The 11582-nt window shown below is 39.1% G+C and overlaps 1 protein-coding gene across 2 annotated transcripts in view; it reads left to right on the top strand.

The window, feature by feature from the left end:
- The window catches only part of EEF1B2 (eukaryotic translation elongation factor 1 beta 2), an 18888-nt gene extending 10049 nt beyond the window's left edge, over positions 1 to 8839 (top strand). For both annotated transcript variants that reach the window (XM_085876757.1, XM_085876758.1), the window contains exon 7: positions 8616 to 8839. In XM_085876757.1, the coding sequence (XP_085732883.1) occupies positions 8616 to 8702 (87 nt within the window). In that variant the 3' untranslated portion in view covers positions 8703 to 8839. The remainder of the gene's footprint in view (positions 1 to 8615) is intronic.
- Positions 8840 to 11582: the final 2743 nt, after the last annotated feature.

The following is an 11582-nucleotide window of genomic DNA, read 5'->3' as shown; positions in this document are numbered from 1 at the left end:
TGCCATTGGACTCTGGAGCAGTGGAAACACGTTCTCTGGAGTGATGAATCATGCTTCAATATATGGCAGTCCGACGGACGAATCTGGGTTTGGCGGATGTCAGGAGAATGCTCCCTGCCTGAATGCATCGTGCCAACTGTAAAGTTTGGTGGAGGAGGAATAATGGTCTGGGACTGTTTTTCATGGTTCGAACTCAACCCTTAGTTCCAGTGAAGGGAAATCTTAACAATACCCATTCCTGTTCTTGCATGACAATGCCCCTGTGCACAAAGCGAGGTCCATCCAAAAATGGTTTGTTGAGATCGGTGTGGAAGAACTTGACTGACTTGCACAGAGGAGCCATGATCTCAACGTCATCGAACACCTTTGGCATGAATTGGAACACCGACTGCGAGCCAGACCAAATCGCCCAACATTAGTGCCCGACCTCACTCATGCTCTTGTGGCTGAATTGAAGCAAATCCCTGCAGCAATGTTACAACCTATCATGGAAAGCCTTCTCAGACAATAGTTGGCTGTTATAGCAGCAAAGGAAGGACCAACTCCATATTTATGCCCATGACTTTGGAATGAGATGTTGGATGAGCAGGTGTCCACATACTTTTGGCCATGTAGTGTCGATTGAAAAGGAGGGAGGGTGAGTGAAGCTGAAGATTAGATTGGGCATTGCATTTGACAATACTGCAGCAGTATATTCTCGTAGCCAATGGTGGATTTGTGTTTCCTGTCTGGGTACCATCCCATTCATCGACCTTGTCCCTCTAACGTTGCCTATTGGGGTATGTTAGAACCCAGTCACATGTTGCTTGTTCAGTCCCTGTTGAAGGTCATTTGATGACATAAACGTTGAACCTGAGCTGAGCCTTTGTTCTGCATCATTTTACATGAAAATTAATCTGTGCACTGTGCAGGTTTTTTTATTGAATTCCTAATTGTGTACACATACTTTTGAACATCCTGATTTTACCCTTTTGCTCCAAGAAGGGTCAATGCTTCAAATGTCAGCCACATCCTGCTTCCAACAGTGGTTCTTAGAATATAAAATCAATTCTTTAAATGTTTGACGGAGTTTGTTTAAGTCGTGCTCGGTGCATTTATTTCTTTTCAGTGATTCATCTGTGTCTAGTTTGTCAGTCAAGTAAATTTTATTTTCGGGGAATTGGATTTCCACACATTACAAAATGTGCAAATTTACACATTCAGGCACTAGAAACAGTTCAGTTGTTTCAACTTCGAGGCTTCACCGATCAGGCATGACCTCTCCTGTGCCACGCATTGCAAACCGCTTGGTTTCCCCTCCGTTTTTATTTTTATTTTTATTTTTTAACCACTTCTCCAGTCTCACTCCCTCTGCATCCTCAATTTTCTGACAATGCTCAGCTCCTCCAGGGTGTACACCTTCTTCCAGTAACCCCCTCCTGGTGAAACTCCCAAAACCTTTGTTGACTGTACACCTCAACTCTTTTGTTCCTCGCTTCTGCCATATATGGATCCACTTTCCTGAGGTTGGTCTATCTCATCCCTGCCCCCTCAAGGCTTCATGCAGGCAGTGCACTGCCATCTCATGTTATCTCTCTTTTCTACCCAATTAACCATACCTAACGAACTCAACCCTTTTACTTGCTCTCTTTCTCTATTGTGCTCTCTCGAGATCTCTTGAGCTCTCTCGAACTCTCTCGAGCTCTCTTTCTCCCTCTAACTCTCTCTCTCTCTCTCTCTAACTCTCTCTCTATAACTCTCTCCCTCTTCTCCCCTCCCCTCTCCCTCTACATTTTTCCTATTCCTTTTATTGCCTTATTTATTGTGTGTAAGAGTTGTTCCGCTGCCCCGACTGTCAGTTCATACTCTGTCATCTTGCTCTTCCACGAGCCTCGATTGTATCGAGATTTATTTTTATTATTATTAGGGTACCCAGTCTAATGGACTGTGTAATCTATTGTTTCTCTTCTGTTTATTTCTTATTAGGGTACCCAGTCAAATGGACTGGGTAACCTATTGTTTTTCTTCTGTTTATTAGGGTACCCAGTCAAATGGACTTGGTAACCAATTGTTTTTCTTCTGTTTATTTCTTATTTTTCTTTTTCCACTGGCAATTTGCGGCCTTTTTCGCTTTAAAAATCATTTTCTCTGGAACGCTAAGTCCGATCGACACGAAATTTTCACCACAGTATGTATCTTTTTTGATAGCACGCTCAGTTGATAATTATGACATCATTGGTCACGTGGTGTGGGCGCCATCTTGAAAAAAAACCGATAAACTTTGGACCTCTGTATCTCTGAAACTGTGCAATGAAAAATTTTTTCCTTGATACATTTTACTAAGCTCCCTATGGGGAACAGGTATGATTTTCGTGACGTCATCGGTGAAGTGGTATGCTGGTGAAAATTCGTCAAGTACAACGCTGCATGGGAAAAATCTGAAATTTCTTGTGCGTCATCTCATAAATTCACCGTCGAAAAAATTAATTGTGACGTCATCGGTGACGTAGTTCGGCAGCCATCTTGTTTTGATTTTTTTTTTTAAATATTCTTCTCCAGAATGCCTGGACAGATTGAGGCGAAACTTTACACATATTCCCCATGACATCCTTTTTCAAGTTTGTTAATTTCTTCTTGATAGGTCATATGGTTTGGTAGCCATGTTGGATTTAAGAAAAATATTAAATAATGTTTTTTCTGGAACTGCTTAACCTATCGAAGCCAAAATTTGCAACTGTGTTCTTCCATGATGTCTGCATACATGGTAAAAATTACGACGTCACATGTCACTTGGTTTGGCGGCCGTCTTGGATAGAAAAACGCACCTTGTCCGATAAACAAGAAACTTCACACACATATTCCACTACAAGGTTGGAAGCAGAATGTAAATTTATGATGTCATAGGTCACATGGTTCATCAGCCATCTTGGATTGAAAATTAATAAGTTAAAAAAATCATCTCCAGAACGGCTGGACAGATTGAGGAAAAAATTCACACACTTTTCCCAAGACATCCTTTCACAGGTTTGTTAATTTCTAATTGATAGTTCACATGGTTTGGTGGCCATATTTAATTTACCCTAAAACCTACAAACATATTCTTCTCCAGAACGGCTGGTCAAATCAAGGGGAAACTTCACAAACGTATTGCACACGAGCAGTGAATATAAGTTTGTAAATGAATAAATGATAGGTTACATGGTTTGGCAGCAATGTTGGATTTAAGAAATATATTAAATAATATTTTCTCTGGAACCACATAACTTATCGAAGTGAAACTTGCCAACTGTAATCTAAACCCATGCCTGCACATAGGGTAAAAATTATGATGTCACAAATCACATGGTTTGGTGGCCATCTTTGATAGAAAAATGCATCTTATCCGATTAACATGAAATTTCACACACGTGTTCCACTCTGCGATTGGAAGTAGAATATAAATTTATGATGTCATAGGTCACATGGCTAATAGGCTATCTTGGATTGAAAATTAATAAATTTTTAAAATCTTCTCCAGAATGGCTGGACAGATTGAGGCAAAAATTCACATACACTTTCCCCAAGACATCCTTTCACAAGTTTGTTAATTTCTCATTGATAGGTCACATGTAGAGTCCCTTTATAGAGAGAGTAGCGACATAGAGGGTCCAGAAAAATCTAGTCACGTGATTGCGTGGAGCCATTTTGAGTCCATCGCGGATAGGATCGGACGCATATCGGTCAGCGTTTTAACGTTCTCGCTGTACGCAGCGTTCTCATTCGTGTTTTACATCGATTTTACGACAAAATGACAGGTTGTTGCGCTGTTGGGTGCACAGATAGAATGGAGAAGGGATTCAAGATGTATAGATTTCCATCAGATGCTAAAAGACGGAAAATCTGGGAGAACAGAGTCAGTCGTGTTGGATGGAAAGCAACTTCTTCGTCAGTTCTCTGCCAGGTCAGTGTGATGGTGGTCATGGTCCCATATACGTATATTTGTGTGCTGCGAGTGAGACTGGCCTTTGCCTTGGCTTTCCAGGCTTGCTATCCATTGCTCGTGGATTAATTAGCACTTGAAGGGGAAGGCATCTTTATTTAAAATTAAGTTTGAGTTAGAGTCTTCGAGCTAGATCAATTAATATAGGGTCTAGATCATGTCTCCAAAGTCAGACTCAGACTCAAAGTCAAAGTCAAACTAAAGTCAAAACAAAGACGAATGAACGGAGAACGGGCTAACGCGGCCCACTCTTCAAAGGCAGGGTTAGGGTCAACACTAACACTAATTCTGACCCTAACCCTAACCCTAAACCTGACCCTAAACCTAAATCTAACCCTAACTTTTAAGAGTAGGTAATACCAAAGATTTAAAATCTATTGGTGTGGGTGTAGACTGCCAGATCTCAGGATACTAAACAGGTCGGCACCCCATAGAAGCATAGAAGGGAGCCCATATAACTTCTGAGTGTAGAATGGTCGGGACTGACTTTTACCTTCAGGGAATGAGGAAAACATGAGGGAAATTAGGGAAACAGGGAATGAGGGGCCGGGTGGGGTGGGCTACTCTATTTTTGGTGGGATTAATATATGATCGGCAACATGCAGCAAAGTTTCGATTAATAATTTAAATATGAAAATTAAACAAACACAAATATATACCCACACACGATAAACAAGGTCAAACAACTGCAGAAATACAAAGATAACTCTTAACATTGCATTGTACATGTATAAACAGGGAGGTGAGAGTTCGAGTCTCGCTCTGGCCTCCCTGAAATTAAAATGAGGCTGAAATAAGCAGCACGTGTACTTGTCTAGTTCATTCCTTCTTTCTCATGATTCTAAATGTCTGTGACTGTTAAATCACAACCAGCTCTGTGAATTTCTTCTTTATCATATGGCTCTGAGTTGTCATAAATCTTCTATTTTGTCATCTTCACATAATTTGCCCATTATCAACATGGAAAAGACCATTCCCATCTCTCATACATAGAGAACATAATGGAATACATGGTTCAATGCACTAGCGCCATACGGCGGCTCCGCACGCGCACCGCACTGAATGGACTCAAAATGGCGTCAAATCGTTAGTTGTCGCTACTCTCTCTATAAAGGGACTCGAGTCACATGGTTTGGCAGCCATATTGAATTTACCCTAAAACCTTCAAACATCTTCAGAACGGCTGGTCAGATCAAGGGGAAACTTCACAAACGTATTGCACACGAGCAGTGAAGAAATGTTTGTTAATTTCTCATTGATAGGTCACATGGTTTGGAAGTCATGTTAGATTTAAGAATTATATTAAATAATGTTTTCTCTGGAACTACATAACCTATCGAAGCGAAACTTGGTAAATATAATCTACCCCCATGCCTGCAAGACGGTAAAAATTATGATGTCACAAGGTTTGGAGGCCATCTTGGATCGAAAATGCATATTTTCCGATCAACACGAAACTTAACAAGCATAATCCACTTCTCCATTAGATGGAGAATTTAAATTTATGTTGTATTAGGGCACATGGTAAGGCAGCCATATTGAATAGAAAATTAATAACTTTAAAAGTCTTCTCTGAAACAGCTGAACAGATCGAGGTGAAATTCCACATGTATGGGACCGCCTCTCCATGACGAACAAAAAGTTCTCCCCCCCCCCTCCACCTTTTTATGTACGACACATCGTTTGGCAGCCATATTGGATTGAAGGGAAAATATTAATTAATGTTTACTCTAGCTGCAACATCAATAAATGTGAAACTTCACAGACATGATGCAGCAGACATTCGGAATGAAGTGTTTAAATTTCAACTTGATCGGCCCCATGTTTTGGCTGCCATGTTGGATTGAAGGATAAATATTAATTAATGTTTACTCTGGAACCGCTGCATTTATATATGCGAAACTTCACAATTATAATTTAGCCGACATGTGAAACGTGGGTTTAAAATTTCAACCAGATCAGCCACATGGTTTGGCAGCCAGAATTATTTAATGATTTGAAGCTGATAACTTTTAGATTTTTGTTTTTTTTTCCAAAAGGCTCACTTGGCTGCACCTGAATGCGTTTGATGGTACAGGAATAGCAATTCAATTGATACCGACAATGTCCCCAGGAAAAAGGGCTAACTGCATCAGTAATAAATAGATTGAACACTTTGTGCGACCCGGTTCGTTACTCGTCAGTCCCGTGCTGTCTCGAAGCAGGGCTGTGTTTGTATCACAATTAAATAATGTTTTCTCTGGAACCACTTATCCTATTGAAGGGAAACTTTGCAAAATTCTCATTTCGGTCTCGTGTATCAAAGGCGGACGTCTGGGTACCCGGTCATCACTGCCAGCAGTTATTAAGTGGCAGTTCTAGTTTCTTATTTATTATTTCCTTCTTCTTTTTCCGCCGGCAATTTGCGGGTTGTTTCGCTTTAAATATCATTTTCTCAGGAACGCTAAGGCCAATCGACATGAAATTTTCACCATAGTATGTATCTTTTTTTTGATAGCATACTGAGTTTATAATTGTGATGTCATAGGTCATGTGGTATGGGTGCCATCTTGGAAAAAAAACCTATAAACTTTGTACCTCTGTATCTGAAACGGTGCAATGGAAAAATATTTCACTTCATACATTTTAATGACCTCCCAATGGGGAAGAGGGGTGATTTTTCGTGACGTCATCAGTGAAGCTGTATCCTGGTGAAAATTCGTCAAGTAGAACGCTGCATATAAAAAAAATCAGAAATTTATTGAGCATCATCTCCACAACAATTCACTGCAGAAAAAAAAAATTGTGACGTCATCGGTGACTTGCTTCGGCAGCCATCTTGTTTTGATTTTTTTTTTAATCTTCTCCAGAATGGTTGGACAGATTGAGGCGAAACTTTACACACACATTCCCCATGACATCCTTTTTCAAGTTTGTTAATTTCTTATTGATGGGTCACATGGTTTTGGTGGCCATCTTGAATTTACCCAAAAACCTTCAAACATCTTCTCCAGAACGGTTGGTCAGATCAAGAGGAAACTTCACAGAGGTATTGCTCAAGAGTAGTGAATACAAGTTTGTTAATTTCTAATTGATAGGTCGCCCGGTTTAGAAGCCATGTTGGATTCAAGAAACATATTAAATAATGTTTTATCTGGAATCGCATAACCTTTCGAAGCAAAAAATTGCAACTATAATCTTCCATCATGTCTGCATACATAGTAAAAATTATGACATCACAAGTCACATGGTTTGGTGGCCATCTTTGATAGAATAACGCACCTTATCCGATTAACACGAAACTTCACACACGTATTCCACTACGGGATTGGAGGCAGAATGTAAATTTGTGATGTCATTGGTCACATGGTTCGTCAGCCATTTTGGATTGAAAATTAATAAATTTTTAAAATCTTCTCAGAATGGCTGGACAGATAGAGGCAAAATTTCACACACACTTTCCCCAAGACATCCTTTCACAAGTTTGTTAATTTCTAATTGATAGGTCACATGGTTTGGTGGCCATATTGAATTTACCCTGAAACCTTCAAACCTCTTCTTCAGAACGGTTGGTCAGATCAAGGGGAAACTTCACAAACGTATTGCACACGAGTAGTGAATATAATTTTGTTAATTTCTAATTGATGTCACATTGTTTGGTGGCCATCTTGAATTTACCCGAAAACCTTCAAACATCTTCTCCAGAATGGCTGGTCAGATCAAGGGGAAACTTCACAAAAGTATTGCTCACGAGTTGTGAATATAAGTTTGTTAATTTCTAATAGATGGGTCACATGGTTTGCCAGCCATGTTTGATTGAGGGATAAATATTAATTAATGTTTACTCTGGAACCGCTGCTTCTATATATGCGAAACTTCACAATTATAATTTAGCCGACATGCAAAATGTGGGTTTAAAATGTCAACCCGATCAACCACGCGGTTTGGCAGCCAGAATTATTTAATTATTTGAATCTGAGAACTTTTAGATTTGTTTTTTTTTTTCCAGAAGGCTCACTTGGCTGCACCTGAATGTGTTTGAGGGCACAGGAATAGCAATTCAATTGATAACTACAATGTCCCCAGGAAAAATGGCTAACTGCATACGTAATAACTAGATTGAACACTTTGTGCTACCCGGTTCGTAACTTGTCAGTCCCGCGCTGTATCGAAGCAGGGCTGTATTTGTATCACAATTAAATAATGTTTTCTCTGGAACCACTTATCCTATCGAAGCGAAATTTTGCGACTGTCATCTCCAGAAAGTCTCACGTTGTATCAAAGGTGGACGTCTGGGTACCCGGTCATCACTGCCAGCAGTTATAAAGTGGCAGTTCTAGTTATTTTTTGCTTTTGTACTACATTATGGAGTATGTGATGTCATTGGTGGCTCCATCCTCAATATGAAAAGATGTAGTACATCTACACCTGAAACCAGTTTAAGTTTTGCAGCATTATATAACACTACAATGATCCTAGATTGCTGCTTTAACTACATTTTCCTTGAGCCATCGATGATGTCATCGTTTAAATTTTATATGGGGTATTTGTCATTGGTTGTTCGTCACGTTTGCAACAGGACACCTTGGAACTTTTATTCGTACTTGAGTTGCATGCTTATTGTTGCCTCAATTAAAGCTTATTTGTTTTTTCACCACTTTTGTTTTCATTGTGGCAGGTGAGTGTCGACCTTTTGGAAGAATTGATAACTGCATTTGAAGACCATGTGCAGTCTGTGGATGTTGCTGCCTTCAATAAAATATAGCACCAGAGGATCTGTACGTCGAGATATCGATATGCATGATCTGCATGTCCATCTTTCTATCAAATTGTGGTTACTGAACATCAGATTGTGCTTTGTACTTTAGCTGCAATGGAATAAAAATGAAGACTTGAACGTTACACTGAATTACTGTACATTTTTAATTACGATGTGGTTTGATGATTCATTGAAACTCCTTGGAAAATGTAGGCGACAAACGCGAGACATCTTTACATCTTTTAAGATCAATTCCACAAATTAAATGTTTAAACTGCTGTGATGCCAAGGTATATCATAAAGTATAAATATGTATTTTGTGAGTTTTTAATGTATAAATATGTATTTTGTGAATTTAAAGTAAGGCACACAGTATTGGTGAAATATAAATATTTATTTAGTGAATTTAAAGTACAGAGAAAGTATAAACGTTTCTTTTGTGAATTTATATTATCAATGTCTGTTTCGTGAGTTTAAAGTACAAAGTAAAGTAGTAATGTAAGTATAAATATTTATTTGGTGAGTGTAGAGTATAAATGCTTTGTGAGTTTAAAGTACATAGTGAAGTATGAATGTGTATTTCATGAACTTAATGTATGGTACATGTAGTAGAGTGAAGTGTAAATATTTATTTAGTGATTTAAAAGTACATCGTAAAGCATAAATGTTTATTTACTGAATTTACAGTACAAATGTGTACTTGGTGAGGTTAAAGTATAAATGTGTATTATTTATTTATTTATTTATTTTTTTTGAATTTAAGGTGAGGCACCTATTATTGGTGAAGTGTAAATATTTATTTCGTGAGTTTTAAGTATAAATGTGTATTTTAAATATAAAAGTTATTTTGTGAGTTTAAAGGTCATTGTGAATTTAAAGTATAAATGTGTATTTCGTGAGTTTAAAGTATGTTTAGTTAATTTTTAAATTACTTCAGTTGAAATGTTTATTTCATGAGGTTAAAGTTCATAGTAAAAGATAAATGTGTATTTGGTAAGTTTGAAGTACCTAGTAACGTTTGTTTATTTTGTGAGTTCAAATAACAGTAAAGTATAAATGTGTTTACTGGGTTTAAAGTACTTAAGTTTAAATGTTCATTTATTGAGTTAAAAGTACATCGTAAAGGGTAATTGTGTATTTTATGAGTTCAAAGCAAGTATGAATGTTTATTTCGTAAGTTTTTAAAGTGCAAAGTAAAGTTTAAATATTTATTTGGTGAGTCTGAGGTTAAAAAAGAGCTCCACACCTTCCCCTCCAATTGGCTGATTTTTTGTGGGGGCGTTCATTGGCTTTTCTTTGTTGTTACTTCTCTGCATCCATTCGTTCCAGTTACTTCCTCCTGTTGATTGGCGGAGTATGCTTCCCGAAATGTTGAGGCCGACTTTTCCTTTTTATTCTCTTTTGCTTTGGAGTTTTTATGTATAAAGAATATAAATAGTTCTGTAGTAGCTAATACATGGTGTAAACCATAAACCTTTTACTTTATTTTGAAGTACTTAGTTATGTTGAAATGTTTATTTATCATCCCAATGAAATGGTTAACATTTTTATGCCTCCGCCAACGAAGTTGCCGGAGGTAATATTTTTGGGTTGTTTGTCTGTGCGTGCATGCGTATAGCCTGGTGTTGGCTTTGTGGTTAGGGTGGCTGGCTTGGGATCCTAGGGGTCCTGAGTTTGAGCCCCGTTCCACTGAATTAACACCAGGGGGTTGACTCAGCCTGTCATCCTTCTGAGGTCGGCGAAATGAGTACCAGTGTACTGGTCCCGGTGTATGCCCCGGTTAGAATAGGTGTACCATATCCCTGTGTGTCGTAAGAGGCAACCAGGGTTGGCGTCGGGAAGGGCATCCGGCCATAAAACATTGCCTCAAGAAGGGAACCATGATTGCATGGAGCCCGCAAAAAGCTAACCCCTGCTCAGCAGGGAAAAATGGCGGCAAAAACAGCTGTTTTTTTTTGTCCGTGCGTCCGACTGATGTGTTTTCATTGCTCCGATCACTTAGACGGCTGAAGGGATCTAAGTCAAACGTGATACAAAGATGAACTCCTTTAATTTTGGAGATTAATTTGGGTAAACATTCTGTGACCGTTGGAACTTGTGAACCAGTGATTGGATTTTGACCAAACATGATACAATAATGAATAATAATGTAAAGATGAACATTAGAGTTCAGCGTTTAGAGGTCAAGCCAGGTTAAAAAAAGTGATACTTGAGAACAGCTGAAGGGAGTTAAATTAAACTTGGTGCAAGTATCTTACTATAATTCACCATCTGTCCATCTGTTCCCAGGTACCGCAAAAACGGCTGAAGCAATCACCAACATTTTTTGGGTGTGTAATCCTAGGACCCCTTGGAGTAAAATAGGCCTAAATATAATAACATGACCCCCTTGACTGCTCCCGTAGGGATCGGGTGCTTTTAGTCATAATAATGTAATAATTTGGGCACAGGCTTCGTTTGACGTCAGAGTGCCGTACTAGTTCATAATATTATCATGTGTCAATATTGTTGTGGATCTCCGCCCGTCGGCGTGCGAATGACAGCGTTTAACCAATAGAGGCTGCTTCGCCCACTGAACGGACAATCCAGTCGCGGCTTTCCGGATCAACGCCAAAAACCAGCCACGGGTGTGTTTTCAACCACACCACAACCTTGTCCATACTCAACCCGCGCTTCAGGGTCTGATCGCCAAATCTTCGACTTACCTAATTAATCGCGCGGGTAGATTACCGAGAGATTGTACCTCAACGAGGCCCGCTTGAAAACGAGCCGCTTAAGCAGCTCACTCCGTTTTGGGATAACCGAGCGGGGTGTTATCGCGAGGCCCCGTTCGACCCGATTCTATTTTCGGCTATTTAACAACCAACTATATTCCGAGTGCAATAT

Source organism: Eptatretus burgeri, chromosome 4 (assembly GCF_056783735.1).
Source record: "Eptatretus burgeri isolate ZD-2024b chromosome 4, Ebu_testis_v1, whole genome shotgun sequence".
In the NCBI taxonomy this organism is placed as follows: domain Eukaryota; kingdom Metazoa; phylum Chordata; class Myxini; order Myxiniformes; family Myxinidae; genus Eptatretus; species Eptatretus burgeri.
The sequence above is the reverse complement of the archived record's forward strand: the minus strand, read 5'-3'. Positions and strand labels throughout refer to the sequence as shown.